We start from the raw sequence: 26,953 nt of genomic DNA, 5'->3' as shown, positions 1-26,953 counted from the left end.
TGCTTGCAATGACAGTTCCGTTTCATCCCAAAGAGGTGAAGGTCAGGGTGAAATTGTGAAACACCAACACTGCCTGTATACTCTTTGTTTGTTTGGCAACAAAAATAGCTCTTCCTTATATGATCAATTGAATTTACATTACTGTGGAAAGGACATTAGGATTTGAACTGATTGTCATACATCCTTGATCCTTTTTTAAGCATTGTACCTTTCCTATTAGTGCGTCAGACAAAGGGTCAAGTTGGCCTCCACTGAATGAGTTGTCACTCATCCAGCAGGGAACTTGACTATTACCTCACAATTTGATGGTATCAAGTTGTGAGGTAATCCTGTAATCGGGTCTCAGGTGCAAGAAGTTTACCCCATTTAAACTGACTGATCGTTTTCCCATTACATTTGCAGGTTATAGAAATTGTCTTTGAATGCAGACTAATTATACATTTAGCAATGGAGCATTTATGTAATAAGGAGATCTAAAATAATCTGAGATGCTGGCAGTGTGTTTTGGAATGTTTAAGTAAAATAATGTGCATACTGTAAGAAAAACAATAGTCAATAAAAATCGCCAGCATACACCAAAACAAATCAATTGAATTTGTTTTGATCAGGCTGTTAATTCATCCAGCAGCTATAAAATTATAAAATGATACTGAAACAATATGTCTGATATATGTATTTATGACTGTCCATATATGTTGACTAGCATACGTAGGACAGAGCTTCAGTACAACCACCTCCTTTCTCACAGCTATTTCTGCGGCTCTGCCAGGTTGCACGTTTTTTCTAGACACAGTAAAGACGCATGCATTACAGCGATCACAGAACAGTTGCAGTCTTGCTAATTACATACTGTGTGTGTGCTAAACAATTATATTTGCATTGTCTCCTTCAATGTTGTGGACGTTCTGAAGATCAGCATATATTCTACGTATTCATGAAGACAGACACACTAAATGGATTATGCTCGATATTTAGTTCACTTAAGAGAGGTGATCCTCTGTGCATAAGTTTAGTAGATCAGCTTTGTGTGTGCTATCTAGTTTGCAAGTGCTATAATACACGCAAACCTTTAGTAGATCAGGCCCGAAGTGGGGAGGCTTGTAACCCTGAATTTTGCCCGCAACCATTCTACCATTGTACATATAACAAATGAAATGGACAAATGAACATTTAACATCACTTTTCATGTAAAATTTGTTTGTGCGTTCTCTGAACAAATAAACCACATACAGTAATAAAGATGACTAAACGGGATGATGATTTTAATACACATTTGAAAAACTTGCTTGTGGTCTAGATAATATCCATTGGATATGCTTTGGTGTAAATTTTGCTTCACAGTCACATTTACAACCATTTTCAACAGCTGCACCAACACTAGCGTTCGCTACTGTGTAAAAGGGTTCTGAGTAACCAACACGTGAGATTCTGTGTTCAGACACCCGAAACTGACTAGTTTGTTACCTATATTTGGCTGTATGATAACCGAAACGGCATACAAAACCACGGCAAACTTTTTGCAGGAAAAAAAGCTACTTTTACGAGAAGTTGGGCGTACGAAAAAGTAGATACTACTATAAGATACTACTATGTTACATTTTTTATATGACAGCATGAGATTTGTGTTTTACTTGGTCATGTTTTCAATTTATTATCCATACTTTGTATCAGACGTAGAAGAGTAATCATACTAAAGGAATTACATGTCTTGATTTTGACTTTGTTGACTAATTTAAAGTCTTTTACTTTCTGTTATGATAGTTAGTGATTAACTGTCAAGTAGCATTTGCAAGTGCATATGTATTTTACAGTAATCTATAAATGTTATCACATTTGTTTCCCTATTCATGTTTTCTGGAAATACAGTATAAAGTGTGTGTGTTTGTGTGTGTGTGTGTGCGCGCATCTGTGTGTGGGTGTGTTTGTGTATATGTTTGCTTGCATCCCTCCAGTCAGACCTTAAAAGTTCACATTGTAAACGTGGAGGAGTATGAAAAACAAGAAAGGTTCTTCATTGTGCTTGAGGAGCCGAAATGGCTAAAGCGAGGACTTTCTGGTAAGTATAAAGCATTTTAAACAGAATTCATATTTTCATCATAACAATAAGGTCCAGTAATTATACATGTTTTCCCATCTCCAATGACATAGTAAAATACTCATTCAATGTATGGCATTTAATGTAATTTATTAAATTAAAAAATAACTTGTCAATCAAAAGTAATAACCAATATATATGTGCTTTAAATAGATCGATCACAATGGTAGGAGCAGGCATTATACACAAGTAGGGATAGGAATCGATAAGATTTTTTTAGCTTCCGATTCCACTTTCGATTCTGCTTAACGATATGGTTCTTTGTCGGATCGCTTATCGATTCAAATTTAGAAAAAAAGATGGTTTAGCATCCATTTTTTTTAGTTTAGAGGTAACATGACCTTACAAAGTTAAGTTTTAGAAGGCACTTATCGTGGAAAAAAAACTTTTGAAAATAAATTGAATATTTTTCCGTAGAATTTTGCAAAAAAGAAAATGTAGAAATTACAAAAAATCTAATATTTCGTAAAATTGTTAAAACTTTTAAGAAACTTAGTCATCTGCCTAGAAAATATGCTGTGAAATATAACGTGGAAAGGTTTGTTTAAATTTACAAGGTGGAACTAATATTATGACATAGGCCCATAACATGCAACACAAGATATTCCAAGCCTTTTTTTGATATAGAGTTGATGTTTAATGCCTACAACTTATGGAAACCTTGAATTGAAAATTTCCGAAAATATGTTGCTTTGAGGTTTTTTTTAACTGTAAGCCATGATCATCAAAATTATATTAAATAAAGGCTTGACATATCTCACTTTGCATTTAATGACGTTGTACCATATGGTTTCATATTTGAAGCTGATATGAATTAACTTTTACACAGTATTCTCATTTTATGAATGCCACCCGTATAATATGATGACAGGGTGAAAATGTGGTTAGAGGAAAACATGCAACATTTCTCTGACTTCAATTGAACGTTTACCTACAGAAAGAGCTTATAAGTTGCAAATTGTTCTAAGCGTTTGACCACAAACTTAGTCATTGTGCGGTGAGATTCCGGGCCTAGTGGTACTCTTCCATGTTGCGGCGAAAGCTAGCGGCAGATGTAAACTGGAGCTATTACTGCACACTTCCAAACCAGTCAGAATATGTCTCCTCACGTTCATCTAAATGAGAAGGCATTTATTTAATTTTAACATGTAATAGAGCTAACGTTATAGGCGGTATTAATACCTGTTGTATATACGCCAGGTGGCTGCTGCTGCCTGGGATGAGTTCCAAACATTCATTTACAGTTATTGCATGCTGTATGTTGAAATGTTTCAGTATATTGCTCATATGTCCTCCTCTTGATGAAATAACTACCTTGGAATTATTACAAGTAGCGCTGTTGTAATCTTTTCTTGTAAAATGTCAGCAAATTCCGGTGCTCGTCTTCCGCCCGGGAACACCCATTTTGCTCTCTGATCTCACTACGCACGTTGAGTGATGACGTAATCCTCATCCAGAAGAACCTTAATTGGAACTGTTTGAAAAAAATGTTAGAAGGAATTGATCCACTGGGAACCAGTTCTGAACAAGACCTGATTTTCGATTCCCATCGCTACACACAAGTGTATTAGCACCCTCAAATATACATTAAAAACAATGCAGGGTTAGTATATTTGACCAGTTTTAGAATATTTGATGCATTCTATAATCATTAATTATCAATTAAATAATTATATGGGATTAAGTTTACGAGATATGACCATACCCAATATGCATGTCCTCAAAGCTCTGTTGCGCCCCTTTGGACAATTCATCAAAAAAATAAGGCAGCTCTGTGTTGCCTATGTCAAGTATTAATACCAATGTATCAAATTTAAACAAAACAAAAAAAGTCATCATCTGTGTGTAAAGTTACCTTTGGGTGTCACCTTTCTCTTTTCAAAAATAAGTTCCAAGATGCAAAAAGGGAGATCCAGGCATTAGGGGATTTACAGTCTTTTATTGCTCGGAGGCATATAAAAGAAAAGGAATGGAAGTGGTAATAATAGAAAAATTAAACCAAAACAACAAAAAATAACTAGTGAGAGGGTCGGTCTTAGCTACCAGATGGTCCTACGTTAAGGCGAGCAGAGGAACAAGGGGAAAATACCTAAATAGCAAGCATGAAAAATCTCAGACTAGGACTGCATCAGTATGCACCAGCGATCACCTAGAGTGATCGTCAGGTTTAAAATTATAATTGCAAACAGGTGCTCACAGTGGTATGGTCTTCTGCTGGAAGTCAATGGTCTACACAAGAAAAAGAGAATGATTAATCACATAATGACATCAGATCAACAGAATATAACAGTTGCTCTTATGAGTTTAGTGTTGTGTTGTAATTCACAAACCAATACACAAAATTAGTTCTATTATTTATGTTTTTAATATTTCCGTGGTGGTAATTTCAGCATAGCGTTGAATTTTTTTGAAATGAAAATAGTTTATACACAATTTTAAAAACTATCTGTACTTTACAGTTTCCTATGGTTATTTGTTTATATGCCTGGTTATTGACTGGTTACCAGTCCTGGTCTTTTGTCATACTAGCTGCCTATGTAGGAATATGTTTGTTTAATCTTTACATTTGTTTCCACAGCATTACTTCTTAATCAGGGTAAGATGTCCCTTTTTTTTGGAGTTTGGGGTTTAAGTGTTTTAAGGGTGCAGTGTTCAGAAATTCAAATATATGTAATGATTTAAAAAAACGGTCTATATTGTGGCTATAAGTTGATTAATGACATTCAAATTGTACACTCTGTGGGACTTATGTGTGATACAATCCATACAATTGGGACACCATCTGTCCTTAAGACCTGGGCTGAATCCTATTTCTCTTGTCATCGCCCTTGTATTCCAGACCACACTTTCTCATAAAATCAATCAATCAATCAATCAATGTTTACTTATATAGCCCTAAATCACTAGTGTCTCAAAGGGCTGCACAAACCACTACGGCATCCTCGGTAGGCCCACATAAGGGCAAGGAAAACTCACACCCAGTGGGACGTCGGTGACAATGATGACTATGAGAACCTTGGAGAGGAGGAAAGCAATGGATGTCGAGCGGGTCTAACATGATACTGTGAAAGTTCAATCCATAATGGATCCAACACAGTCGCAGGAGTCCAGTCCAAAGCGGATCCAACACAGCAGTGAGAGTCCCGTTCACAGCGGAGCCAGCAGGAAAACATCCCAAGCGGAGGCGGATCAGCAGCGCAGAGATGTCCCCAGCCGATACACAGGCGAGCAGTACATGGCCACCGGATCGGACCGGACCCCCTCCACAAGGGAGAGTGGGACATAGGAGAAAAAGAAAAGAAACGGCAGATCAACTGGTCTAAAAAGGGAGTCTATTTAAAGGCTAGAGTATACAAATGAGTTTTAAGGTGAGACTTAAATGCTTCTACTGAGGTGGCATCTCGAACTTTTACCGGGAGGGCATTCCAGAGTACTGGAGCCCGAAATGAAAACGCTCTATAGCCCACAGACCTTTTTTGGGCTTTGGGAATCACTAATAAGCCGGAGTCTTTTGAACGCAGATTTCTTGCCGGGACATATGGTACAATACAATCGGCAAGATAGGATGGAGCTAGACCGTGTAGTATTTTATACGTAAGTAGTAAAACCTTAAAGTCACATCTTAAGTGCACAGGAAGCCAGTGCAGGTGAGCCAGTATAGGCGTAATGTGATCAAACTTTCTTGTTCTTGTCAAAAGTCTAGCAGCCGCATTTTGTACCAACTGTAATCTTTTAATGCTAGACATGGGGAGACCCGAAAATAATACGTTACAGTAATCGAGACAAGACGTAACAAAAGCATGGATAATGATCTCAGCGTCTTTAATGGACAGAATGGAGCGAATTTTTGCGATATTACGGAGATGAAAGAAGGCCGTTTTAGTAACGCTTTTAATGTGTGACTCAAAGGAGAGAGTTGGGTCAAAGATAACACCCAGATTCTTTACCGTGTCGCCTTGTTCAATTGTTTGGTTGTCAAATGTTAGAGTTGTATCATTTAATAGAGGTCGGTGTCTAGCAGGACCGATAATCAGCATTTCCGTTTTTTTGGCGTTGAGTTGCAAAAAGTTAGCGGACATCCATTGTTTAATTTCATTAAGACACGCCTCCAGCTGACTACAATCCGGCGTGTTGGTCAGCTTTAGGGGCATGTAGAGTTGGGTGTCATCAGCATAACAGTGAAAGCTAATACCGTATTTGCGTATAATGTCACCTAGCGGCAGCATGTAGATACTGAAGAGTGCAGGGCCAAGGACCGAACCCTGGGGAACTCCACACGTTAACTTAACGTAGTCCGAGTTCATATTGTTATGGGAGACGCACTGCATCCTATCAGTAAGATAAGAGTTAAACCAAGACAGGGCTAAGTCTGACATACCAATTCGTGTTTTGATACGTTCTAATAAAATATTATGATCGACGGTATCGAAAGCAGCGCTAAGATCGAGGAGCAGCAACATAGATGACGCATCAGAATCCATCGTTAGCAATAGATCATTAATCATTTTTGCGAGGGCTGTCTCCGTGGAGTGATTTGCCCTGAAACCGGATTGAAAGGTTTCATTTAACTGCTCCGCAACCATTTTTTCGAGGATTTTTGAAATAAAGGGAAGGTGAGACACCGGTCGGTAGTGTACCATGAGGTCAGGATCGAGGTTAGGTCTTTTAAGAAGAGGATGAATAACAAATAATAAAACAAAGTATTGCCCTGCGATGAGGTGGTGACTTATCCAGGGTGTACCCCGCCTTCCGCCCGATTGTAGCTGAGATAGGCGCCAGCGCCCCCCGCAACCCCGAAAGGGAATAAGCGGTAGAAAATGGATGGATGGAAAACAAAGTATTATGAGAGTTTCAATCAAAGCACATCATATCACCTAATGTACTTACAGAATGTAACATAAGCCATATTTAGAATGTTATTTTTCTGTTCTAAAATCAAGCTCGCTAAGAAGCTGTAGTTGGTAAACTATGATTACAGACTAGCAGCAAATAAACTTCACTTCAATTTATTCATGAACGATCAGAGAGTTAATTAAATTTCCAAATTTACGTTAGCTATGTTTACATGTATTTTTTAAATTCTAAAATCAAGGTAGTTAACTCGGCTGCAGCTAATAAACTGTTATTTCAGACCAGCAGCAAACGGACTACACTACAATTTTTTACATTTATGAACAATTAGACTGATAAATAACTTTCAAACTTACATTGGTCATGTTTAGAATGTAAAGTTTTATTCTAAAATCAAGAGCACTAACACAGCTATAACTAATGAATTACGATTTCAGACTAGCAACAATTGGAAAAATTACTGTAGCTATGTTTAGAATGTTATCTTTTAACATTCCAAAATCAAGCTAGCTTACGTGGCTGTAGCTAACAGACTTCACTACAATTTATTATATTCAATAACAATTAGACAGCTAATTAACGTTCAAAATTTATATTAGCCATGTTTACATCCATCCATCCATCCATCATCTTCCGCTTATCCGAGGTCGGGTCGCGGGGGCAACAGCCTAAGGAGGGAAACCCTGACTTCCCTCTCCCCAGCCACTTCGTCTAGCTCTTCCCGGGGGATCCCGAGGCGTTCCCAGGCCAGCCGGGAGACATAGTCTTCCCAACGTGTCCTGGGTCTTCCCCGTGGCCTCCTACCGGTTGGACGTGCCCTAAACACCTCCCTAGGGAGGCGTTCGGGTGGCATCCTGACCAGATGCCCGAACCACCTTATCTGGCTCCTCTCGATGTGAAGGAGCAGCGGCTTTACTTTGAGTCCCTCCCGGATGGCAGAGTTTCTCACCCTATCTCTAAGGGAGAGCCCCGCCACACGGCGGAGGAAACTCATTTCGGCCGCTTGTACCCGTGATCTTATCCTTTCGGTCATGACCCAAAGCTCATGACCATAGGTGAGGATGGGAACGTAGATCGACCGGTAAATTGAGAGCTTTGCCTTCCGGCTCAGCTCCTTCTTCACCACAACGGATCGGTACAACGTCCGCATTACTGAAGACGCCGCACCGATCCGCCTGTCGATCTCACGATCCACTCTTCCCTCACTCGTGAACAAGACTCCTAGGTACTTGAACTCCTCCACTTGGGGCAGGGTCTCCTCCCCAACCCAGAGATGGCACTCCACCCTTTTCCGGGGGAGAACCATGGACTCGGACTTGGAGGTGCTGATTCTCATTCCGGTCGCTTCACACTCGGCTGCGAACCGATCCAGCGAGAGCTGAAGATCCCGGTCAGATGAAGCCATCAGGACCACATCATCTGCAAAAAGCAGAGACCTAATCCTGCGGTTACCAAACCGGAACCCCTCAACGCCTTGACTGCGCCTAGAAATTCTGTCCATAAAAGTTATGAACAGAATCGGTGACAAAGGACAGCCTTGGCGGAGTCCAACCCTCACTGGAAATGTGTTCGACTTACTGCCGGCAATGCGGACCAAGCTCTGGCACTGATCGTACAGGGAACGGACCGCCACAATAAGACAGTCCGATACCCCATACTCTCTGAGCACTCCCCACAGGACTTCCCGAGGGACACGGTCGAATGCCTTCTCCAAGTCCACAAAGCACATGTAGACTGGCTGGGCAAACTCCCATGCACCCTCAAGAACCCTGCCGAGAGCACAGAGCTGGTCCACAGCTCCACGACCAGGACGAAAACCACACTGTTCCTCCCGAATCCGAGGCTCGACTATCCGACGTAGCCTCCCCTCCAGTACACCCGAACAAACCCCACCGGGAAGGCCGAGGAGTGCGATCCCACGATAGTTGGAACACACCCTCCGGTCCCCCTTCTTAAAGAGAGGAACCACCACCCCGGTCTGCCAATCCAGAGGTACCGCCCCCGATGTCCACGCGATGCTGCAAAGTCTTGTCAACAAAGACAGCCCCACAGCATCCAGAGCCTTAAGGAACTCCGGGGGGATCTCCTCCACCCCTGGGGCCTTGCCACCGAGGAGCTTTTTAACTACCTCAGCGACCTCAGCCCCAGAAATAGCAGAGTCCACCACAGATTCCCCAGGCACTGCTTCCTCATAGGAAGACGTGTTGGTGGGATTGAGGAGGTCTTCGAAGTATTCCTTCCACCTATCCACAACATCCGCAGTTGAGGTCAGCAGAACACCATCCGCACCATACACGGTGTTGATAGTGCACTGCTTCCCCTTCCTGAGGCGGCGGACGGTGGTCCAGAATCGCTTCGAAGCCGTCCGGAAGTCGTTTTCCATGGCTTCCCCGAACTCCTCCCATGTCCGAGTTTTTGCCTCCGCGACCGCTGAAGCTGCACACCGCTTGGCCTGTCGGTACCTGTCCACTGCCTCCGGAGTCCTATGAGCCAAAAGGACCCGGTAGGACTCCTTCTTCAGCTTGACGGCATCCCTCACCGCTGGTGTCCACCAAGGGGTTTTAGGATTGCCGCCCCGACAGGCACCAACTACCTTGTGGCCACAGCTCCGATCTGCCGCCTCGACAATAGAGGTGCGGAACATGGTCCACTCGGACTCAATGTCCAGCACCTCCCTCGTGACATGTTCAAAGTTCTTCCGGAGGTGGGAATTGAAACTTTGTCTGACAGGAGACTCTGCCAGACGTTCCCAGCAGACCCTCACAATGCGTTTGGGCCTCCCAGGTCTGTCCGGCATCCTCCCCCACCATCGCAGCCAACTCACCACCAGGTGGTGATTGGTAGAAAGCTCCGCCCCTCTCTTCACCCGAGTGTCCAAAACATGAGGCCGCAAATCCGATGACACAACTACAAAGTCGATCATGGAACTGCGGCCTAGGGTGTCCTGGTGCCAAGTGCACATATGGACACCCTTATGTTTGAAAATGGTGTTTGTTATGGACAAACTGTGACGAGCACAAAAGTCCAATAACGAAACACCACTCGGGTTCAGATCCGGGCGGCCATTCTTCCCAATCACGCCTCTCCAGGTTTCACTGTCGTTGCCAACGTGAGCGTTGAAGTCTCCCAGTAGGACAAGGGAATCACCCGGGGGAGCACTTTCCAGTACTCCCTCGAGTGTTCCCAAAAAGGGTTGGTACTCTGAACTGCTGTTTGGTGCATAAGCACAAACAACAGTCAGGACCCGTCCCCCCACCCGAAGGCGGAGGGAGGCTACCCTTTCGTCCACCGGGTTGAACTCCAACGTACAGGCTTTGAGCCGGGGGGGAACAAGAATTGCCATCCCAGCCCGTCGCCTCTCACTGCCGGCAACGCCAGAGTGGAAGAGGGTCCAATCCCTCTCGAGAGAAGTGGTTCCAGAGCCCTTGCTGTGCGTCGAAGTGAGTCCGACTATATCCAGCCGGAATTTCCCGACTTCGCGCACTAGCTCAGGCTCTTTCCCCCCAGTGACGTGACGTTCCACGTCCCAAGAGCTAGCTTCTGTAGCCGAAGATCGGACCGCCAAGTGCCCTGCCTTCGGCTGTCGCCCAGCTCACAATGCACCCGACCTCTATGGCCCCTGCTATGGGTGGTGAGCCCATTGGAGGGGTGACCCACGTTGCTTCTTCGGGCTGTGCCCGGCCGGGCCCCATGGGAACAGGCCCGGCCACCAGGCGCTCGCCATCGTGCCCCACCTCCGGGCCTGGCTCCAGAGGGGGGCCCCGGTGACCCGCGTCCGGGCGAGGGAAATCTTGGTCCATGATTTTCTTCTTCATAAAGGTCTTCGAGCTGCTCTTTGTCTGATCCCTCACCTAGAACCTGTTTGCCTTGGGAGACCCTACCAGGGGGCTTTATGGCCCCGGACATCATAGCTCCTAGGATCATTGGGACACGCAAACTCCTCTACCACGATAAGGTTGCAGCTCAGAGAGGAGAGCCATGTTTACAATTGTGTTTTATTTATTTGTTTAAAAATTCGCTCTTCATACAAGCCAGCTGAGGCGGCTGTAGCTAGTAAACTGTAATATTAACCCGGCAGTAAATGGACTTCACTATAATTTACTAGAGGTGGGAAACATTGGGCACCTCAAGATTCGAATACGATTCATAGATCATCCATCCATTATTTATGCATCTTTAATTGTTATATTGTATACTTTGAATATACGATTATTATGAATGTATAATATTTCATGATTAATAATATTTATAAAAGGCCCATCCTTTGGCTGTTGCGTCATTACCTTTTTTTCCCCTGATGTTAGTTAACACAACATAGACATGGAAGACTGGATACATGAGAACTATGGCTGCCTGCTAAGCGAAAAAATAAATAAACTTCCCTAGTTGACGAGGAGGCTTTCTTTGTTTTATTCTCTTGCGTTCTAAAACAACAGAATGTTCAGACACCTTGCCACCAGTCGTCATACACTTGCGCCTCATTGACATGTTGTTTATCTCATTCATATTTACGTCTGAACGTGTTAATGTCCAGCACTCTTTGGATATTATTGTCTCTCCTGGTTTATTAATTTATATGCCAATTTCCTCTTCCTAGCTGGTTAGTTTCTGCTGTAACACTGTTCCAGTTAGACTTCTGTTTTAAGTGTCCGAAGCATGTATTCTTTTGTTGTATATCTAATTCACATTCCAGCTTGCTAGCATAGCTTGTCCTCTCCTGCTCCCTCCTGCATTGTAGAACTCCCCGGTTTACGTAGTTTAATTTATTTAAATGATTGATATTTGGACATTTGTTCATCGATTTAGCAACGTCCACGTTCCAATCGGGATGCATTGAAGAATCGATTTTTACAATTTTACAATTTACAATTTACTACATTTCAGCTACAAACACCTAATTAACTTTTGAAATTCACATTAGCCATGTTAAGAATGTTATTTATTTTAATATTAAAATCACTCATCATACAAGCGTACTAACACAGCTGAAGCTAGTAAACTACGATGTCAGGGCTGCCAAGTTTCAGAAAATGACAAGCGTTTACACTTTAGTGGCATGATACATTTAAAAATTTTTGACTTTTTTCAACAATGATTTGGCCTGTTTTAATGTTGATTTATACCTTAAGACTGATGTTCTCACCTCCATCTGTTCTCCCTGCACTGTGGCCTCCTAATCCTAGTCCTATTTGACAAGAAATTAGAAATGAAAATCATCACCACTGTTTTCTCTGCTGGCTCTTCTGTCTTATCCTCTGCATCTGTGTTCTCATTTTGTGTCTCTTCTACATCTCGGTCCTCACTGTCCTCAATCTCTTCTGATCTCTTTTCACCTTCCAGGGTTGCAAACGCCTCAGTGAGGAAAGTAGCTTTTGGCTGTCATAAATGTTGCTAGTAGTTTATAGATGACATCATTGACTTATTTGCATATATGATTACAATGGAGGGCAGCACGGTAGGAGAGGGGTTAGTGCGTCTGCCTCACAATACGAAGGTCCTGAGTAGTCCTGGGTTCAATCCCGGGCTCAGGTTCTCTCTGTGTGGAGTTTGCATGTTCTCTCTGCGTGGGTTCCCTCCGGGTTTTCCGGCTTCCTCCCACTTCCAAAGACATGCACCTGGGGATAGGTTGATTGGCAACACTAAAAATTGGCCATAGTGTGTGACTGTGAGTGTGAATGATGTCTGTCTATCTGTGTTGGCCCTGCGATGAGGTGGCGACTTGTCCAGGGTGTACACCGCCTTCCGCCCGATTGTAGCTGAGATAGGTACCAGCGCCCCCCGCGACCCCAAAGGGAATAAGCGGTAGGAAATGGATGGATGGATTACAATGGAGGCTGTAGGATAAAGGATTAACGTGGTGGAAGTAAGTTAAAAAATGCAAATTATGATTAAAATTGTAAAATAATTTTCTTCTGTTGATTCAAAATTTTGTTGTATTTTTTTGTATGAAATTTGATCAAAAGACTGAAAGCTTGTGGTATTCAAAAATGAAACAAATCGATTGACTGGCCAGAATATAAACACCGGTTTTATTTTTATTAGACGCGTGACAGTGATGAAATATTCACATTAATCTCACTCTGTAAACTAAGGCAGAAACAGCGGCAGCTTTGCACAGAGTGGGTGTGCATCTCCTCTCTGCTCTGACTGGAATGGAACTTTATTGTCATTGCACTGGAAAGTACAACGAATTGTGTTTTCAGTACAAGTTATCTAAAATCAGACATTCAGTAGACAGGAGACCACCTGTGAGGAAAGGCTCGGCTGCCACTTGTACGTTGAGGACATTAGAGTGATACGCACTTTCTTGTCTCCAAAACATGCTGGGCAGTCCTGCTGCAGCCGACTTGAGTGGGGCGGCCTGGAGAGAGCCCCGCCGTGGTCTCCTGGGGGGGGGTGGGCTCGTGGGGCGGGGCGGTCTCCCTGTTCGGCTGTGTGGGGTTCTCTGGTACCCCCGTTGCGGGGCGTCCCATCTTTCCGCCCGCGTGGGGTATAGTCTCTTGCTTGGTTGGGGGTTGGCTGTCTCCTGCTTCTCCCCTGCCTTGTCCTTTGCCGAGCACGTCTGTCTACGGCCTCCCGTTGTCATTCCAGGCGACACAATTTCCCCCTATGTCTTTTTTTTCTTCTTTCCAATCCCTCTTGCTCCGATTCAGCTGTGCCAAACAGGTCAAATACAAATAAGGCAAATAGAGAAGTATCATACACTTCTCTTTTATGAAGTAAATATGTACAGCATATATGGGTATGATTTTTCTGAGTGGCTGGACAAGACAAAAAAAACTAACAAAAAAAAAACCCTACAAAAATATATGGCAAATCATGGACTGCATTAATAGGGTGAAATTACAAAATCAGCAGGGGGTCAAATCATTACTTTCCCCCATTGTATGTTCTGAGTTACTGGAACTAGCTGAGGTTAAAGATCATAAGGATATTAGCATTTTGTCTGCGCTCTACTCGTTGGTAACACATTTCCATTCGAAAGACATGTTTCGAAAATTAAGAAATATCACATATATATCACAATGCATGTGTGTTCTGTGTGATTGTTTTGTGGTTTTCTTTTTAGAGATTCAAACTCATGTTGGCTTTGACACTTTAATGTCCAGTAGGGGTGTCCAAAGTTAGGCCGGGAGCTCCTTTTTGGCCTGCAACTCGTTTTTATTGGTCCTCTGTATTGTACTGTACAATTAAAATGAATCATTTATTAATGGTATATAGCAGAGATCTCAAGTTGTGGTACAGGTACCACTAGTAGTATGCAGGCTGTATCAAGTGGTATGCCAAACTATCACTTAATTAATTATTGTAATGTAGCAGCTTTATTTTCCTACAGTCAAACACAGTGTTACTGTTCAAACTGTGTGTAATATTACAATACACTTGCTAAATAAAACCTCTGCCTTGTTTTTAATAAATACTTAGGCCTACTATTATAACATATTTTAATGTTGGTCATTGTGGTGGTACTTGGAGAGCCAACTGTTTTCTGAGGTGGTACTTGGTGAAAAAAGTTTGAGAACCATTGCAATATAGTATTAATTACAGTCATCCCTCATTTATCTAAGCTAACTGGTTCCAGGCCCCTCTGTGGTGAACACATTTCCGCAAAATACGATCATTATTAGTAAATCAAATATTTTTGACGTTAGAGGACAAATAAAAGTTTGCGACCTTCTAACTATGTTTTTTAACATATTTAGAGCCATCTGAACATAAAATATCACCCATATAGTCACCTTTTGCACTTAAATCACCCAATATAGTAGCCTTTAGTGTATTCTACTGTAGATTACAGTACTACGACTATGTTGTTAGCATTCCATGTTGTTAGCATTGAATGTCCCGCATTGGCATTCCACATCGCTCATGCCAAAGGCTCACCAAAGCAGTCTTGTCAGCATTAAGTGGTGAACCGAAACTGGTACATATTCTCTTGTCATTTAATATCGCGCACGGCAAAGGCTCAGCAGTTTGGAGATGGGTTACTGATGAGGCAGGAGTTGGAGATAAAGTGCATCAGTTGTTCTGCCATAAATTGGTCAACCTAATTGTTGTGGCAAAGATAGCGCCAAGGTCTCGGTGTTGTTGTCAGCATAGTTCACACTTAACGCGGAAACTGAAGTCCCACTTGGTGAATATCTTTTATTGATTGCCACAGCATTATAATGGAAAATGGGACAAATAATGCAGATAGATGCAGACATAATCACGACTTAATTTACAATCTATTTAGGCCAAAAATATACATTATTTTTTAAGGAACATAAATAAATAAAAGTTGCGTTGTAGTGAAGCTGCAATATCTAAAACGCAATGTGGTGAGGGACGACAAAATACCAATAATTTGCTTTGTCACATTGAACACAAAACTATCATGTCATATGTTTTGTTCAGGAAGTTTAACATATTTTGATTGGGTTTAGCATCTTTATTTACCGTATTTTTTGGACTATAAAGCACACTTCAAATTCTATTATTTTCCCAAAAATCGACAATAGGCCTTATAACCTGGTGCACCTAATGTACGTATTAAATCTGGTTGCGCTTACCGACCTCGAAGCAATAGTGTAATAATAAATGTGACTTGTAAATGGCAGTCATACATTTGTGTGACTGTAGTTTGATGTACGCCTGTTCAATAAATGACGTTAGTAATTCCCCGCAACCAAGCAACACCAAAACTTTGATGTTTTATTGAGAATATAGAACATGACACACAGCGCTCAAAAATCTGTCCAAATGTTTTACATTTAAACTTTGGTAAGCTACAAAGCAGCAATGCTTGATGAAAAGACTAACGCAGTCAGGCGTACTGTGCTTTAATATTATGGTGTGTGTAAAATAACCCCAAAATGGCACTTGTTAGGAAACATATTATCTGGGGTTTTGTTCCACAATATTGGTACTTACCGTAGTGTATTTGGGATTTGCATAAATTCTGAAAATTTGCACACGTCTGCCATTGTAATCCACATCGTAGTCAATAAGGTCCTTCTTTTTCTCTATCCTCTTGTTGTGAGGCATTCATCATTTGCTGTTGCCTTTTTTTATTATAAAGTAGTGTATAGTCCTAACTTGCTCTGTCAGTAGACTCGCTATGGAAGCCCTAAAAACTACCGGTACAACAGAGATGAAGGGGATAAGACGACCACAAAACACCTTGAAGATGGTCGGTAAAACATAGTCTATGCAACATTTTGACCAAAGAACCACTGTTACATGTTATTTAGATCACAAGGAAGTGTTTTAAATGTAGAAAAAAAAAATCATACTATGACTCCTTATTGCGCCTTATAATTTGGTGCACCTTTTGTATGAAAATAGTCCTGAATAGACTCACTCATCGGCAGTGCACTTTATATTTTGGTGTGCCTTATGGTTCCAACAATACGGTACAAAATGTATCAAATTTGTCCACGTGCGGCCCTTGGTGGAATATGTTTGGACACCCCTAACTTAGAAGGCATACCTCTGCCAAGTCAAACTGTTTACAATGATATAAAAAAATTTAAATGTGCTCTCACAAGTATCAATCTGGTTTTGCTCCAAAATAAAAGTGTTGTTTGGCCAACTACCTACACCTCCATAAAGTTTTGAGCATGACCTCCTTTGTGAAAATTAAACACATTGTTGTCTTAAATAAAATGCTTCCTCCTTGACAGGCTTTCCCACCCCTGACGAGGAAGAGGCAAGGAGAATCTCTGAAATGGGAAAGCCCATTCTAGGAGAGCACAGCAGGATTGAGATCATTATAGAAGAGTCCTGTGAGTTTAAGGTGTGTACTGTAGGTGACTCAAGAACTACCTTGGCCATAAACTGACCTGTATTATTTATGACAACAGTGCAACATGTTTCAGTCAATGCTTCTTATAGTAGGTCAACAACCAGTCAGTATGTCTGACACTGCTGCTTCGTAAACAAGCCCCGCCCACTCTGTTTCACTCTGTTTGTTCCCGATCTTTATGAAGAAGTGCTTCGAATGTCACTCAAAAGTGCAGATTCCAACCATTGGAATTATTTCTATAGTTTGAAAATATTCAGTGGGCCGCATAGAAATGTTAATTATAATGTGTTATGCCAAGGTAGACCAGTTAACTGCCTTTTTTTATGCTATTTTGCAAAACCAAAGTCACGTTAGTTCAAACTTGACCCCTCAATGGCTGGTTCTGAGACACGATCGATTGCTTCGGCTTTAATTTACCAGAGGTGAGTCTACCTTTTTGAAGCAGCAAAGTTTTCGACCCTGAATTTTTCCACGCTTATTTTTTTTAAATTGAATGTTTTTACGCTAAAGTTTTATACACTATTTTTTTTTACACTGAAGTTTTTAACACACGCTTTTTCCTAAAATATTTTTTTCAATGAAATTGTCAGAATAATTTGATGTAAAAAAAAATTCAGTTCACAAATTTCAAATACAAAAAATTCCGTTACATGAATTCAGTGTCAAAAAAACACATATTAACCTCCTTAATAATAGCTCCAGTTCATGTATTCACCGTGACAAAGAGAAGTACCACTCGGCCAGGAACAACAAATGTCATCGTACAATGACTAGTTTGTGGTCAAAACCTTGCAACAATTTGTCACATGCTCCTTCGGTAGGTGAATGTTTGATTACATTCCTAGGAAAGATGCATGTTGTCCTCCAATCACATTTTCATCCCGTCATTATATTATATAGATGGAACTCATAAAATGAGAATGTCGTGTAAAAGTCCATTAATGTCAGCAATTCAAATGCAAACATTAATTTATATGGTATGAACTCTTTTCATGCAATGAGAGATATTTCAAGCCTTTATTTATTATAAATTTGATCACGGGTTACAATTTAAATAAAATAAAAAAACACATTTTCTGAAATTTTCAATTCAATGTTTTCATGAGCTGTAAGCAATAAACATCAACATTATATCCGAAGACAGCTTGAAAAAGCTCATGTTGCATGTTATTACTTTAACCTTGAAAATCTAAACAAACTTTTGCACGCTACATTTTCTAGATAGATGACAAAGATTCTTAAAAGTTTTAAAAATGTTACATTCTTGAGTAGTTTCAACATATGTTTTCTTTTGTTAAATCATGCAAGTTTTTTTTCTATGCTATGTGCTTCTTAAGACCTCCCTGTTGGCTTTGTAAGGTCATATTAGCTGTACACTAAACACAATTGATGCGAAGCCACCTTTTTGTTGGCTTTTTTCCCCAAATAAGAATCAATAATAGAACCGAATCATAAAGCAAAATCTGAAGTGGAATTAAAACCTAAAAAATCAAATCAATTGCCATTTCGAGGTGTAACGGTACGCCATAATCCGGGTTTGGTACAAACTTTGGTTTTTAGGTCCTGTTTTAGTTCAAAGAACAAAATGTAAAATGTCAGTTTTACTGCTAGCTTTTGTGTAAACAGTTTTAATTATTTTTTATGACAAACGTACAAAACTGCCAACTTCTGTCTGTAATTCTCTTTTCACCAGGAGTGTCCAAACTGTTTTCACTGATACATCTTTTATGTTTAAAACATTTCGTGTATTAAAAATAACCTACTCAGTGGGCTAGTGGTTAGAATGTCCGCCCTGAGATCGGCAGGTTGTGAGTTCAAACCCCGGCCGAGTCATATCAAAAACTATAAAAATGGGACCCATTGCATCCCTGCTTGGAAATTCAGCATCAAGGGTTGGAATTGGGGGTTAAATCACCAAAAATGATTCCTGGGCGCGGCCACCGCTGCTGTCCACTGCTCCCCTCACCTCCCAGGGTGGGAACAAGGGGATGGGTCAAATGCAGAGGACAAATTTCATCACACCGAGTGTGTGTGACAATCATTGCTACTTTAACTTCAACTTAAAAGCAATCCGATGTTGATCAGTATTTGCTAATCTCGCGGAACAAAACAGCAGCCTCTTAGTTTTGTTGTATAGAAGACAATAATAAGTAGTGGAATACATAATCATTACTGCTGTCAAATGATTAAAAAAATGTTTTAAACAGATTCAAAACACTTTTGAATTTGGATTAATCATTATTTGAGCAAATCAAAGTCAACAGTGCAACATAACTAAAACAAGCAGGAAAATGAGAGTAAGCTTTGAATAGAATAGAATGGAAATTACTAGAATAGATGGGGATAGGTTGATTGGCAACACTAAATTGGCCCTAGCGTGTGAGTATGAGTGTGAATGTTGTCTGTCTATCTGTGTTGGCCCTGTGATCATGTGGTGACTTGTCCAGGGTGTACTCCGCCTTCCGCTCGAATGCAGCTGAGATAGGCTCCAGCGACAACCCGCAACCCCGAACGGGACAAGCGGTAGGAAATGGATGGATAGCATTATTAATTACAGTTGCTACAAAAGCCTTGCTTAGTATATTTGTGTTACTCTTGTTGATGTCACGAACAGAATTGGACTCTGAACACTGGCGCAGGATTTCAGAAGCAGTTCTTTATTTCGACAAAGGAAGGGGTCCAAAACGGGAGCAATAAAACAGGCTATCAAACAGATTTAACCTGACCACTAAACTTACAAAATTATTTAGAACTCAAAACGCTCCGGGTACGGAGGGAAAAAGGTGCTAAGAACAAAAACTGCAAAATACAACAAAAGGCGCTCCAACGGAGGTGATGCTAGGATGCTAGTCTTATCTGACAAAAGTTACAAACCAATAATCTCTCGTAGTACACAAAAGGTACACAAAAACGTCGCTATGGCTGTTGACAAAACTGTGGCGAAGGAACGCTGGAGGTACGCACAAGAAGATGCGTAACACTCTGGCACAGGACAGAAGGAGGACGAGACATTTAAGCCTGGGGGAACAGGTGAAATCAATCAGGACAAATGATGACACATGAGGAAAGGCAAGTGATCTAAAACGAGAGGGAGAGTTAGCATTTCAAAATAAAACGGGAAGTGACAAGACAACCTGAAATCAGACGAAACTCAGACAACACTTTACCCAGGTGTGACAGTTGACAACATTTCTGTGGGTGTACTGTTTGCCGTCCACTGATGTAATAGCAGCGTTCTTGCGAGCAACACCATTAAAGACATGTTTTGGTTTTAGCTGGTGTTTGAAACTTGTGCTGCGATAAGAAAATTAATTGTTGTAATACATGCAAATTATGTAGATTCTCTAAAATCCTGTCTGGTTGTATTTTAAAGCGAAATTTGCCACCAGTCAGGGCAGGGGTAGGGAACCTATGGCTCTAGAGCCAGATGTGGCTCTTTTGATGACTGCATCTGGCTTTCAGATAAATCTTAGCTGACATTGCTTAACACGATAAGTAATGAATAATTCCGCTGGTAGTCACATTGTTGAAAATAACGTTCAAAATATAAAACATTCTCATGCATTTCAATCCATCCATCCGTTTTCTACAACACCTGTTCAAGAAATAACAATGTTATTAAAAATAATTAAAGACTTATTATACTCTAAAAATGTCGTTCTTACTTAAAAAATGCACGCATTTAGTTGTATTCAGTGTTAAAAAATATGATATGGCTCTCACGGAAATACATTTAGTATTTGGCTTTCATGGCTCTCTCAGCCAAAAAGGTTCCCGACCCCTGAGTCAGGGTCTACCTATTCATCCTTTGCACTGACGTATGCATTGACCTGATCACTGACCGTATAACAACGTGCTCTGCCTTTTAAACCACAGTTAAGGTAAGGGAGTCTCGGCAGTTAGATTAAATCACGTGATCAGTCTGTGTTTATACATGATTAATGCAATGTTTTTTGTGATTAATCACATTTATTACCAAGTTAAATTGAACAGCTCTAATAGTAATATATATTTGTTTATCATACAAACAATTGACAAGCGGTGGGTTGAAAATGGCCGCCATACCACATTTTGTACACTCCTAGTTGACAAGGTTTCTTTTTAGTAAAGTGTATTCATGAAAACAAGTGCAACAGTTAACAATTTGATTATTATTTTATTTTTAGTAAATAAACATTTCTTATTGGTGGAAGTGCAGTAATAATTGTTCCAGCTTGTAGCCCTATTCCCCATCACAACGCAACAATGGCAGCACACTTGTCATGATCCGCTGCTCGGATCATGTCATATTCTGGTTTAGTTCTGTTTTTGTATCACATCCTGTTTGGTATCTGTCTTCCTTAGTTCCTGGTGGCACTTCCTGTTTGTTTCCGTTGCCATAGTCACGCATTAGTGTCACCTGTCTCTTAGTGTCACCTGTCCCTTAGTGTCACCTGTCTCTTGTTTTTTACGCGCACCTGCCTCGTGATTATCACCTTATTTAAGCCTGCCCTTTCTGTTCATTCGCTCTCGCATCCTAGCAGTTTATGTTCCGTGCAATAGGTGACGACGCTGTTTCCCAATTGTGGTAAAAAATAATTTCTTGTACTTGCTAGCTTCCGCGCTATGCTTCTTTTTGTTTGTTCCCTAGTTCACATGCTAGCGCTTTTAGTTCTTCTAGCTCCCGCTAGTTCTGTTTGTTTTGCCTTTAGTGCCTTGTGCAAGTGTTTATGTTCCTAGTCTGTGTTTTTTTAGTGTAAATAAATCATAATTTTCCTACCTTCATGCTGTGTCCAAATCCGACTGCATCCCTAAGAGAAGGAACCCGCACCACGATGCCAGCAAACCGTCACAACACTACTTTCATCATTTTCCACTTGTATTTGTCCGCTCACGTAGTTCACCGGAAAAGGCTAAGTGTTTCAAAACAGGAGACTTTATTGACAAATGAGTGTTTTCAAGCTTTGGCTTCTCCTTGGGACAATCACTAACCCTGACTCATGCACAGAAGGCAGGGCTGCATCGTATTTTTGTAACACGTACCATGTGAGAAATTGGTTATCTGCTGTGCCAAACCCAAAGTTCTGTACCAAAAAATACAATAACGTACACTGTTACATCCCTTGATTGTATGTTTTTTTTTATTATTTTATTTATTTATTCGCACAATATAAACAGTACAATAGGTAATATCGTTAAGATACATAGAGACAAGAAATAAGTAATAAGAAATATGTTATAAGAAATAAGTGCAGGTGAGAAAAACCCCCAAAAAGGGCTCATGCAAGGTTCTCGCCTAAAGCAGTCAATTAAAAAACTAAATTAAACGTAGTATATAAAAAATAAGACAACAAGTAGTCTCTCTTGTGTGGATTGAGTCTAGGTGTGTGTGTGTGAGGAAGTATTTGGCTACATTATAAGGTAGGAACAAATGGAGAATGTTGATTCATCAGGCAGGTCCTTAATTTATGTTTAAAGTTAGTGAGTGCAGATGAGGAGTTTGGAATACCTATGTGAGTATTCCAGAGTAAAGAACCTTAGTGCTTAGTGGAAAACTGGTTAAGTGGGATACGGCCAAAGATAGGACGTTAGGGATGTAACGATGCACAACAATTTCGATTCGGTACGTACCTCGGTTTAGAGGTCACGGTTCGGTTCATTTTCGGTACAGTAAGTAAACAACAAAATATAATTTTTTTGGTTATTTATTTACCAGATGTGTAAACAATGGCTTTATCCTTTTAACATTGGGAACACTATAATAATTCTGCCCACGTTAATCCACATTAAACTGCCTCAAGTTGTTGCTTTGATTAAATAAAATGACAAAACTTTTCTTCTACATATAAAAAAGCAACATTAAACAGTTTAAGGTCAACTCATCATGCGTAATTTATTACAGCATTTGGGAAGCCTTTAGTAGATTTTTATTATGTAAATGTTATATTTATGTCAGCATGTGATAGCAGGGACCCTGCCATTCAAAACTAGGCTGCTACATTACTAATGATTAATGTAACTATAGCTGAAAAAATAGTACAACAACAAAAGGAGAGAATATTCATCCCTGAACACCATGGAGTTCAAGTGAAATAACAGACAGACGGGGCTTTGCTGCCCCTAACACACGCACGCGCACACACACACACACACACACACACACACACACACACACACAGACACACACACACAGCAAAATGAACTAACGTTACGCTAAAAGTTAATTAGCCTTCAGCTCAAGCTAGGACTGCGAGCGAGCTGAACTGCAGTATAAGTTTCGGAATGTCAACGGGCTCATAGTGATGTAACAAGAACGTTGACTAGGAGGTGTTTATTATAATTTGGGGAGAGTACGCTGTCTTATGCTCACCTGCTAAACACATATCTGCTCGACGCTGAAGCATTGACTACATGCGCTCTTAATACGCACTGCTGATTGGCTGTTATCGCTTTGTAAATAACCAATCAGATGGTTGTGTGGGTGAGACAATGCTGGGTGCTGACACAGAGGCAGAAGAAGCAAAGCAACTTGTTAAAACTTTAGCCTAAAAAACTTGTACTTCCCCGTACCGAAAAGGTTCAATACAAATACATGTACCGTTACACCCCTATAGGATGGAGATTATCAGTTTGTCTGGTATTATCATCATGAACTTGCGAATTGGTCTTAAAATGTTCTTTGAAAGTTTGCATTATTAACCTGACAACTTCTCACACAGACTCCCAATGGAGTGCTCGATCAGGTACAGTTTCAGCGGCATGCTGTGTGGTCTGAAAAAGTTCCTGTTTTGTTTTCTTATTATACTGTACATCTCTGGATAAACAGTAAATGCTGTTTATTAAGTTCTCCCTTTTTCTTATTCATGCACAACCTGCATTTTAAGATGCACCAAGTCAAGAGTTTCTTTTACACAGTCGACACAAGCATTTTACACATGTTAGGGGTGTCCTAATATACTTTTTTATTTTCTGATACAATCCCCGTTTCCATATGAGTTGGGAAGTTGTGTTGGATGTAAATATAAACGCAATACAATAATTTGCAAATCATTTTCAATCCATATTCAATTGAATGCACTACAAAAACAAGATATTTGATGTTCAAACTCATAAACTTTTTTTTTTTTTTTGTAAATAATAATTAACTTAGGATTTCATGGCTGCAACACTTGCCAAAGTAATTGGGAAAGGACATGTTCACCACTGTGTTACATCACCTTTTCTTTTAACAACACTCAATTAACGTTTGGGAACTGAGGAAACTAATTATCGAAGCTTTGAAAGTGGAATTCTTTCCCATTGTTGTTTTATGTAGAACTTCAGTCGTTCAACAGTCCGGGGTCTCAGCTGTCGTATTTTCCGCTTCATAATGCGACACACATTTTCGATGGGAGACAGGTCTGGACTTCAGGCGGGCCAGGAAAGTACCTACACTCTTTTTTTACGAAACCACACTGTTGTAACACATGCTCAATGTGGCTTGGCATTGTCTTGCTGAAATAAGCAGGGGCGTCCATTAAAAAGACGGCGCTTGGATGGCAGCATATGTTGTTCGAAAACCTGTATGTACCTTTCAGCATTAATGGTGTCTTCAAAGATGTGTAAGTTACCCATGCCTTGGGCACTAATGCACCCCTATACCATCACAAATGCTGGCTTTTGAACTTTGCGTCGATAACAGTCTGGATGGTTCGTTTCCCCTTTGGTCCGGATGAAATGATGTCAAATATTTCCAAAAACAATTTGAAATGTGGACTCGTCAGACCACACAACACTTTTCCACTTTGCATCAGTCCATCTTAGATGATCTTGGGCCCTGAGAAGCCGGCAGCGTTTCTGGATGTAATTGATAAATGGCTTTAGCTTTGCATAATAGAGCTTTAACTTGCACTTACAGATGTAGCGACGAACTGTATCTAGTGACAGTGGTTTTCTGAAGTGTTCTTTAACCCATGTGGTGATATCCTTTATAAATTGATGTTGGTTTTTTATACAGTGCCATCTGAGGGTTCGAAGGTCACGGTCATTCAATGTTGGTTTCTGGCCATGCCGCTTACGTGGAGTGATTTCTCCAGATTCTCTCAACCTGTTGATGATATTATTGACCGTAGATGTTGAAATCCCTAAATTTCTTGCAATTGCACTTTGAGAAACGTTCTTAAACTGTTTGACTATTTGCTCACGCAGTTATGGACAAAAGGGTATACCTCGCCCCATCCTTTCTTGTGAAAGACTGAGCATTTTTTGGGAAGCTGTTTTTATACCCAATCATGGCACCCACCTGTTCCCAATTAGCCTGCACACCTGTGGGATGTTCCAAATAAGTGTTTGATGAGCATTCCTCAACTTTATCACTATTTATTGCCACCTTTCCCAACTTCTTTGTCACGTGTTGCTGGCATCAAACTCTAAAGTTAATGATTATTTGCACCAAAAAAAAAAAAGTTTATCAGTTTAAAAATCAAATATGTTGTCTTTGTAGCATATTCAACTGAATATGGGTTGAAAAGGATTTGCAAATCATTGTATTCCGTTTATATTTACATCTAACACAATTTCTCAACTCATATGGAAATGGGGTTTGTACAATACCGACATTGGAGCCTTAGTATTGGCCGATACTGATACTGATCCAATACGATATTAGCACAAATGTAGTGTGAAATGTTAGAAAATATTTATTCAAGTGAAATTAGTCAAACGTAGAACAATGGTAAGTATGAAAAACACTAACATAGTTATTATTAACTCAGCGGAATGGGATTATACAGTCTTTAAGTTAAAGCAGAGTTGTATTTGTTTTTTGTTGACACAGAGTGGCCACAATAATCCATTAAATTAAACTCATGAAACAATAAATTGAATGATGCTCCTGTCCAGTTTGCACAAGTAAACGTGATGCAGGACGGTTTTTGTCAGAGAGTTTAGATATAAATTAATGTTGTTGGTTTTTTGCTGACATCGCATCAATGTCAATATTGGATGGGGGTACCCCTAACTCATGTTATACCTCGTTTCCGTTTCTGTGTATACTGCACAAAAACGTAAAAAGCACCATAATGATACTGTTAAAAGAGACAGTCACTGCTCTGTTTCAGTGTCTATGCAAGTGTGACAGAATGGTGGAGCAGCTAATTTGAAACCCTGATGGCAATGACCCGCCTGCATTATACATGACAGGATTATTGTTACAGCAATGTTGTGTAATCTCTGTGGAAAACAAGCAAGTGTTTGTGCTCAATCTGGAACTATGGATTCATAGTTGTCAGCCCTGCTCTGTGTCTGTTAGAAAAGATTTTGCATGGACCAAACACAAGTCATAATTTGCTTGGATTAGTAGATTTCAACTGGTTTGGCTGCAGACCCACATCACCCCTTTTGTAAAAAATGTAAGCTCAAATTTGTCAAATAACTTATATTTAGTAGAAAAAAGTGCAGTGTTTAAATTTAAGTGATTTCACTTTGTATAAGACACACCTTTTATTTCTACTCTGTGCTCCTAATGTTTCATTTCAGAACCTTAACTTTGTAATACTGTAAAAGTAAACCGTAAAACATAGAACATCTCAATTATAACTCAAAATAGAAATTGTTTTTCTTCGACACAAACAAAATATATTAAAAAAAATGCACTTCAACAAAATGCGCTTGTGTGAAGGCATATTTACATTGAAATTCCGTTGATGTGCTTGCAATTAGCATTACCGACTTTACATGGCTTTTTCAAAGAATCCCAAATATAACAATTAAACAACTAAGACGTACATTCTACTGATAGAAAAACTGCATTTTTTTTTACTTTTGCTTCCACCACAAGAAGGCTAACATTGCAGGTAATGGGGTTTCATCAATTCCGTCTATAAAGCCTTTTTTTTAAAAACCCATCAGAAAACCTCCAAAGTTTGATACACATGCTGTAAGTATGGATGTAATGTAGTAACAGGGGCATTCATGCTAACATTTATTATTCACTTATTTTTGTCATTTTAAGCATTACTCAAACTTCTTTAAGTAATGCACAGAGCGCATAGCAATGGACGTTTTGTCTAAATTCAGAAAATGTCTCCCTCCTGAAATAAATCAATGCTTGTAGCAAATAAATATTTTGCTGAGTTTTTTAAGCGATGTTCTCAGGAAGTTAAAAGCCAATATTCACTGCTGTAGATTGTTCACGTAGCATGTGGAACGTCAAAGTTGACCAACTTCTCACCTTATGGCCACAACCTCTACTTTACAGGTGT

General features: G+C 40.3%; 1 protein-coding gene across 2 annotated transcripts in view; it reads left to right on the top strand.

Moving 5' to 3' along the window:
* slc8a2a (solute carrier family 8 member 2a) overlaps positions 1–26,953 on the top strand; it is a 140,654-nt gene that overhangs the window by 94,868 nt on the left and 18,833 nt on the right. The window contains exons 8-9 of one of the 2 annotated variants that reach the window (XM_061898061.1): positions 1,953–2,056; positions 16,612–16,724. In XM_061898061.1, the coding sequence (XP_061754045.1) occupies positions 1,953–2,056; positions 16,612–16,724 (217 nt within the window). The remainder of the gene's footprint in view (positions 1–1,952; positions 2,057–16,611; positions 16,725–26,953) is intronic. The other variant, XM_061898062.1, reaches the window with a different exon arrangement.

Source organism: Nerophis ophidion, linkage group LG04 (genome assembly GCF_033978795.1).
Source record: "Nerophis ophidion isolate RoL-2023_Sa linkage group LG04, RoL_Noph_v1.0, whole genome shotgun sequence".
NCBI lineage: Eukaryota > Metazoa > Chordata > Actinopteri > Syngnathiformes > Syngnathidae > Nerophis > Nerophis ophidion.
Note: the sequence above shows the minus strand (reverse complement) of the source record. Positions and strands in the feature narration are given on the sequence as shown.